The 8,265-nt window shown below is 41.8% G+C and overlaps 1 protein-coding gene across 5 annotated transcripts in view; it reads right to left on the bottom strand.

Annotated features, from left to right (window-relative positions):
• The window catches only part of ARMC8 (armadillo repeat containing 8), a 60,076-nt gene that overhangs the window by 5,637 nt on the left and 46,174 nt on the right, over nucleotides 1-8,265 (bottom strand). For all 5 annotated transcript variants that reach the window (XM_031060300.1, XM_031060302.1, XM_014308666.2 and 2 more), the window contains 6 exons: nucleotides 6,400-6,495; nucleotides 4,962-5,044; nucleotides 4,616-4,697; nucleotides 3,329-3,415; nucleotides 2,231-2,323; nucleotides 1,602-1,751 (listed from right to left, as the gene is read on the bottom strand). In XM_031060300.1, the coding sequence (XP_030916160.1) occupies nucleotides 1,602-1,751; nucleotides 2,231-2,323; nucleotides 3,329-3,415; nucleotides 4,616-4,697; nucleotides 4,962-5,044; nucleotides 6,400-6,495 (591 nt within the window). The remainder of the gene's footprint in view (nucleotides 1-1,601; nucleotides 1,752-2,230; nucleotides 2,324-3,328; nucleotides 3,416-4,615; nucleotides 4,698-4,961; nucleotides 5,045-6,399; nucleotides 6,496-8,265) is intronic.

The raw sequence follows: 8,265 nt of genomic DNA, 5'->3' as shown, positions 1-8,265 counted from the left end.
CCAAGTGAGGAGTAGCAACACTGCACACAGAGCACTGCTCCCAAACCAAGAATTAATCACAGCAGAAACACTTCAGAACATTCTTCCTCATGTGGACCTGCTTTTGTCTGAGAGAGCATCACATGGGCCTTGGTGGTGCTTTTCATCTGGAGAGGTGACACTGCTGGCCCAGCTGCCAGGCTGAGGCCTGAACCCTGCTGACCCAGGCTCTAAATGTGTGATGCTGCAGTTGGAAACAACCACTTCTCTTCTGATAACCAGGGTTAATATCAGAGAGGAGTGAGAAAACTGGTGTTTCTTCTCTGGTGGTATTTGCTACTCTTGGAGGGACACTGTGCCCAGGTCCAACAACCACATTTCCAAAACCTCTTTAGAGAGCAGGGAAATAAGCCAGATAGGTTGGTTATAGTCTGGGAAAACTGTCCTAAGTTCACAGGGTCACAGATCAAAGGTCACCTGATGACAGACTATGAACACCTACACTAGAATAAGAGAAAAGATTAAACAAGATCTACTGGATTAACTGATACCAAACCTCAGGAGTGGCAGCAAACAGGCACCAGAGATGACCAGCACACTGTACACTACAGTTCTTTTAAGACCTCAGGGATTCTTGTAGGATTTCTTAAAATTGCTAATAACGGGATTTCATTGGAAAGGTGCTGAATGAGTTATTCTGGAGTGAGTTTTGGGGAGAGGTTGAAAATGGCTGGTTCTGGCTCTAAACCCTGCCACAGGAAGCAGTGAAGCTGGCACATAGCTCCAGATGGAGAACATCTTGTGACAGTGAGAATTGTCAGGGTGAATTCAATGAATGACAGGCTATTAAGTATTTTTTTACATTAAGACAGAGCTAATTTTCTATCAAAGTTATTGAGACTCAATGAGTAAAAATATCAGAAGATTTTTTTTTACAGTGACCTTTTTCTGGTACAAACACAGTATGTGACAAGTGCACAGAGAGGCTTCATGGGTTTTTTCCCCTCAAAGATGTTGGCTTGCCAAATTCTTGCTGCATGTTTTCCCTCTGCTCTTCACAGGGGATTACCCCTTTCTTTTCCTCCATGAATATCTTTCTCTTTCAAAAACAACTCCTGGACTTACATTTTCCAACCAATTCATTTCAGGGTATAAAATGAACGTCTGCATTTTGTGAGTGCACAGTCCCACACCAAATTCACAAAGCCAGTACTACCTATGCAGATGGATAAGAACAGACGCATTTCAAGTGCCAAGGAAGAAGAAAGACAGGTATATTTGAGATCTGGACCTTCCCATACACTGACTCAATGGTGCAACCCTCAGAGTGTTGTTGTGGACAAGTTTCACAGAGAAAGTGCTATGAAAAATAATGTTGCTAAGAGCTAAATGCAATGGAATTTGAACATTAAATGAAAATGTCTAGCTCTGATAATAATTACAGCGTTTCCATCGATGCAGAAGATTCCTTCAAATACTTTTTCACACTGATTTGCACATTTGCTTACAGATATTTGAATAAATCCAAGTGGTGTTAAAACAGGAAAATGTCCTGCACAGAAGCACTGGATTGGCTGCTTGTTTGATCAGCTTTCAGAAGGTCTGTTTGCAGCTTTACTTACTGGGCGAGTGGAGAGAAGATTCCTGAGCAGTCCCAAGGTTTTCATCAGAACATTTACATCAGAATCAGAAAGCAACTGAAACAACTGCTCTGTGCTCAGACCCCGCAGGATGTCTGACTTGATCTTCTGTTCTGCTTGAAATGCCATATTCTGAAACAGACACACTTTTTAATGGATTTTTTTACCTGCAAACCTGGGCTTTCACTCTTTTAGTAGACTATTCCCTACAAGAATATATCCTTCCTAAATTAATCTTGCAAAAAGGCTGTAATTTATGAGCAACTGCTACACAGTGAATTCAATTTTCACATTGTCTTACACCTGACCTGGTTATTACTTGCTTTTATTTTCCCCCTGGCATGCCACTGACACTATTTAACTGCTTCCCTGAATGATCTTGGCAACAAAATTAGTACCAGAACTGAAGAATTTATTTTACTTTATGGACTAACGGGTGAAGTTTTCCTACCACCACACTGATGCTGTTTTTCTTCTGCAGTTTGGTGGAACAACAAGCCAGATTTCAATTATGTCATTGTTAATAACAACTGACAAGTTCTACAAGATATATTCCCAAACTTTTTGAGGCACACAGCCACAAGTGATATTTCACTGGGTGTCCTACTCACCATTAAAGCCCAAATGCCGTTCACTCGCAAGGCAAGATTTTCACTCTGGGTTAAACTACACAGAAGTTCTATGGCTCCTGATTCTAAAATAGGCTGGAAGAAGGAGGGAAAAATAGATCTTTACAACACTACTTAGACTAACTCCATGTATGAAAATACTAAAAATATACTCCTTATATCTTATTCTTGAGCTTACAACATGTCCAGTGCACTCACATGAACTGGCCATGCCACACCCCATATCCATGACCATTTCAAAGCAGGTTTTATGAAAAACGTCAGGTCAAGGCAGCTGCTTTCTCCTGTGTCTGTGTTTGTGGAGACATGGATGCACACACATTTATATGTGCATGTATATCACCTCACACTGCTGCTCACACCCCACAAACACTTGACTTGCAGTCTGCTAAAAAAGCCCCATGACTGGCCTTGTGGCCAGTGAACTGTGCGTGGCATTATTTCAGTTAATTTGCTGTCTCACAGATATGATTGAAACCACCAAGACCAACTGATAATTTGATAGTCCATAGAGCCCTGCAGGATCCCACATACAGCACAATCTTGCAAATATTTTCTGTAATTAAGAAGTATTTTAGACTTGGGGAATTGTTGCACTGCTGTGCAGTGTTGATTTGTGTGTCTGATCTGTATGAAATACAGACTCTGCAGAACCAGATATCCTGTACTGCTCATCAGAGAACAATAAAAACACAAGGCTCAGCTAAGCCAGCATATTCAGCATTACAGTAGCAGTAATTCTCTAAGACAATGGATCACATTGCAAATTATCAGTGTGGCTTCTTCTTGCTTATGATCTTTTTAGATAACAGTGTTTTACAAGTAAAAAGGACATGACAAAACTTCTTTTTGTCATTTCTTGTCTACTTCTTTTCTTTAGAGACCAAATTAACTGTCACAGCACTGTAAGCAGATGATTTTTTTTTGTTCCCAAGCCATCAGTGGCACAGCTCTGTAACATCACAGCTCCATAACATGTCACAAGCAATGGCTGCCAATTAACATGCCTTTATGCTAATTGAACCATTGTGTAATCTCACTTCAGTCCATCCCCCTCCCTGCTGCTGGCTAAGTACTCACCTCCTTGCTTGGAGAGAATTCCAGAAGAAGATTGCATAGCGTGGAAGATGCTACTACAAGAATTTCATTTGGAGCATTCTGTAAAACCTACAGGCAGAGGGGGGAGAGAGGAATTCTGTTAGTAGGATAAGAAAGAGATCACTAAAATGGAATACCTGGAATTATGCTGTAGCTGGGTGTTCCAGACTTCAGGAGGTGCTTCCACGCTAGCAGTGCAGACCCAGACTGATACACATCACAGGACAAGCTGGAGCAATGCATTATTTCACAGAAGTCAGACTTGAGAGCTTTCAGTCCAATTTAGTAGAAATCAGGGGGGACAAGCCCTGCTCTGCAAAGGACACATATGCAGAGGAAGCTCCAGGGGCCTCTTCAACCTCTCTGTATCTCGTGCTAAGCACAACACAGCAAATTCTCTAAAGAGCATCCTGTCAGAGGAGCACAGCCTGAGACAAGTTATAGTCTCTTATCACTGCCTGGATCTCCAGCAGCACCAAAACACCAATTCCTGAACCAAAAATGTTCCTCCCTTGTTCCCTACTGCCAACAACACCTTCTGTGCTCCAGCCATTTCACTTCTGAACAGTCAAGTCAAGGTGACTTCAGGAGATTCCTATAGGTGTCAATACTGCCCAAGCCTTCAGGTGTGATAGCAGACTTGGTCTCTTCTGCATTTTCAAGGTCTAAAAGATATTGAAACTGAGAAACTGGATAATTATCTGTGTTTATGATAGTGACATTACAGGATGAGAGATGACATATATCTTACACACTTGAATCTCAATCTTGTGGAAAATTGCTCTATATGACAAAAAATATGTCTTTTTGAAGGTCTTTCTGAACTCTTTGGTTTCAGCTATAGAATCTGCAATGAGATGTAAGAGGTAGAGAATCACAGGAGAAAACACAGATCTAAATTCTCTTACAGAGCTCACAGACCAAGTCTGAACTGTGCCATCTAGCCTGAGTCTGACATTAAGGGACATATAGTGCTTGTAGTGTCCTGTGTGACCATTGAGAATAATTGAGTTTCACTCACTGATGACTAAAAACCCCCAAAAACAATAATGAAAAAAAGGAACCGAAAAGCCAAACAAAACCAAGCATGCTTGCTGCTGTTGCCTTTTGTTGACTTATGACTCTCTTAGGAGAAGGCCACAGGATTTTGATTTCTAAGTAATTCGTATCATGATTCTACAGCAAGGCATGCCAACTGAACAGTCACCCTGTGTTCCTTGAATGGACCAGAACATTCCAGGCACTGAGACCTGGCTGCTCCTCACTTACCTTCATTAAAGGCTTCCATACAGCATGATCCTGAAAACTTGTCCTGAGCTGCTGGACAGAACGGGACAAACTGTGCAAACATCTGGAATGGAAGAGAAATCCTCCCTGTGAAAAATGCACATCCCCATGGGCACTGCTGTACACACCCTGCTGCTCCACAAGGATTCCTGAGCTGGAAGGCAGGCAAGGGGAAACCTGGGACCAGCCAAGAGAAAACCCTGCACTTGCCCAGGATAACTGCCAATCTCCCCCAGGAGGGCTCCCAAGAGCAGAACTGAGTTCAGAGCAGCTCTCGGACAGTTCTCCCAGTGCAGCCCAGGTTCTGCAGGGACGAGGACAGGCTCACCTGACTGCAGCCAAGCGCACCTTGATGCTGGACTCAGACAGGCCGTTAACGATCCGGTCCATCATGTTCTCTGTCTCAATGATCTGCACCAAAGAACTCAGATTAGTGCACAGCTCACAGCATCCATGGCTTGCTGGCGTTTTGGCTGCAGCATTTTCAATGTTACATATAAAAACTGCAGCTAAAACCAGCATGCCACACTCTTGTCAGATTAAGTGAAAAGTTTTGTGTATCTACAGACAATTAGGAAATAAAAAAATCTATATTCTATGTTCCACTATGGCTTTTAATCATCAAGCAACAAGAGGGTCATTTTTACATATAAATATCCATCTCTCTCTCTATATATATTAATTACCCTTAATGTCATATTAGAACAAAAGTGAGCATGTGTGAGCACACACAACATATAAAATCTACAGATCAGAGACATGTTGTAGAGCTGTGTGGATAAAAAATATCCAGTAGCTCACCTGCCATCTTTAGACAAGGCCAGCACAAACACTTAAGACCAGTATAAAAGGGAGTTAATACCCAGATGAATGATGGATTTTTGCATAATAAATCAACTTTGGCATGTACACACTCACTGCTTATTAAAAGCTGTGTAAAAGGAGGATCTTCGCTATTAACTAAAGCAACAAAAGAGGAGTTTATGGTGTTGAACTCTGGAGATCCTGAGTGGTTCCCCACTGATAAATCCTCCTGATGTTATCTTTTCATCCTGTGTTTACCTGCCTCCTTCCTTCTGCTTTTCCCCTTTAACCAGCAAATAAACTCAGAAAACATTCCTATCTTCTACACTTGCTACATGACACTGCAAATCCATGATTAATTTTAAAAAAATGCTCCTTCTAATTATTCATTTATTAAGTGCCCTCCACTTTCCACACATTAATTTTTAACTATATGAGTGGCCCAAGCAACCAATCTCTTTGCTGTAATGTTTGAATCACCAACTGCTTTGTTACGACAGTGCAAGGCCTTGGTCACTTGAGAATTGGGAAACAAATTCTGACTTTGTTTATGAGCAGACTTTCCAGGGTTTTTTTTTAAACATTTGTCATATAATGGAATAAATGAGAACAGAGGTGTATTATCTCTCTCAGAACATAAGTTTCAGAAATTTCTCATATGCCATAACAATATTCCTTATGAGCAACTAAGTACCAAAAATGCTGAAAGACAACTCCTTGTGCAAGTCTAGTTCATCACTGTGAAGATGCTCACACAACTAAACTTTACTTTTGTTATACTCTGATAGCAAGACATTAATTTTTTCTCCAATTCCACGCAATCTGAAAATTCCTAATAATGGAGGAGAGAGGCCCCATTTCAACCTATTTACATCATAATGGGAAACCCCTGGGAGGATGGGAATTGCTGCTTTCCAGTGCCCCCGTGGCTGAGCAGTGCCCAGCAGGCTCCCTGGGCTCACCTTTTTGCGGATGTCCTCGTCATTAGCCCCCAGCGAGGCGTAGAGCTTGAAGGCGGCCTGGCGCAGCTCGTGGGCGTGCTTCAGGTCATGGTCCAGCTGGGAAACACAGCACAGGCACAGGCTCAGCCCCCAAAGCAGCTGCAGTGTCATATTCTGCTTTGTTCTACACTGCTGCTTACCTACTGTCTTTGCCACCCCAGGGGCAGCCAGAAGCACAAAGTGATGTTCCCTGAGCTCATGTCCACATTTACCAGCTAAATGCAATAACCAGAGTTAAGAATATGGCTCATTTCTCTGCTGAGTTACAGAGAAGACAACTTTGTCTTCAATTTGAGGCCAAAACAAGGTTATGACTCTATCAAGTCCATATTTAGGTAAATAGTATTCTTATCTCCCAACAGAGACATACAGGAACTAGCCAGAAGGAGTGAAAATACTGAGAGAGAATCAAGACAAGTTTTACCAAGAGAACTGAAGCAAAACCAGGAGCCAAAGTTGGTCTCTAAATTTCAGGCCATGTTAAGGAGGGGGAGGTTGGATATCATGAAAAGGTTTTTCCCCCAGAGGGTGCTGGGCACTGCCCAGGCTCCCCAGGGAATGGGCACGGCCCCAAGGCTGTCACAGCTCCAGGAGCATTTGGACAATGCTCTCAGGGATGCCCAGGGTGGGATTGTTGGGGTGTCTGTGCAGGGCCAGCAGCTGGACTTGATGATCCTTGGGGTCTCTTCCAGCTCAGGATATTCTGTGATTTTATGACAATTAATGGGAGTACTAAAAACATGATAAAATGGTGTTTGAGGTTGACCCTGCTTGGAACAGCAAATCTGGGCTCTCAGATCTCCTCATGTTCTCTTCTGAGAATAATTCTGTGACTCTGACTATCCTCAAAACTCTGTACCAAAGTGTTCTACAAAGCAATGCAATCTCCAAAGTCTAGACAAAATGCCAGGAAAATGACAGTATAAGGTAGCAAAGTGCTGAAATAAAAGAAATGTCAAAAATTAAGCTCTATGAGTAATTCTCTCCAGTGCAGCTATATTGGAGCAGAAGTATTAAAATATTATGTTATAAATATTTTAATATTATGTTATAAATATTTTAAGCAGACAAGTTCTCTGCTTGGCAGACTCCTCAGTCACTCGTCACGTAGTTTTACCTTACAGGGTGCAGTTCCAAGCACTCTGTTCAAAGCCAGTACCCTGGATTCCCAGCTGGCTGCTTCTACAGACTTACTGCACACTCAGAGCACTGTCATAATATTTAGAATTGCCCCACTCACTTTTGGAACCTGATCATATTTTTGATGCTACAGCCAATGTCCATTACTCCTCAATAAGCTGCTAAACTTCTTTTTGCTCAGTTTTTTAGACTGTAACTTTTTTTTTTTTAAATGTTTCATTTGCATTTTTACAGAGCATTCAAGAGACTCTCTATGCAGAATTAGCCCCATTCTATCAGGGTCAGAGAAATGAACCCGTCTCTTGGGCCAATTTCAGAAAAAAAGCAAAGCTCTGTAATGTATTTTTTGGTTTCTTTCTAATAATCAGTTTCAGCAAGACTCCAAGGTACATCTGGTCTCTGTTTATCCAATGTCTTGCAAGTGCAGATAACTCCTAATATGAAACAGTGCACGACATCCACATGTTTTTGTGCTTAAACACAACAGAAACACCTCTGAATTTCAGATTTTCCACAGATCTGACCTAAGAATTGAAAACAAATATCTCGTCACATGGACTATTCATCTCTTATGAAGCTGAAATGTACTGGTTCCTGAAGGCAAGATGTTTAAACTTAAAAGGATGGGAAGACCAGATATGCACACTTTAGTGTGTGGTTAATGAAGTCTCCAAAGAGCAGTGACTG

The sequence above is a fragment of the Geospiza fortis genome, unplaced genomic scaffold (genome assembly GCF_000277835.1).
Source record: "Geospiza fortis unplaced genomic scaffold, GeoFor_1.0 scaffold118, whole genome shotgun sequence".
NCBI lineage: Eukaryota > Metazoa > Chordata > Aves > Passeriformes > Thraupidae > Geospiza > Geospiza fortis.
The sequence above is the reverse complement of the archived record's forward strand: the minus strand, read 5'-3'. Positions and strand labels throughout refer to the sequence as shown.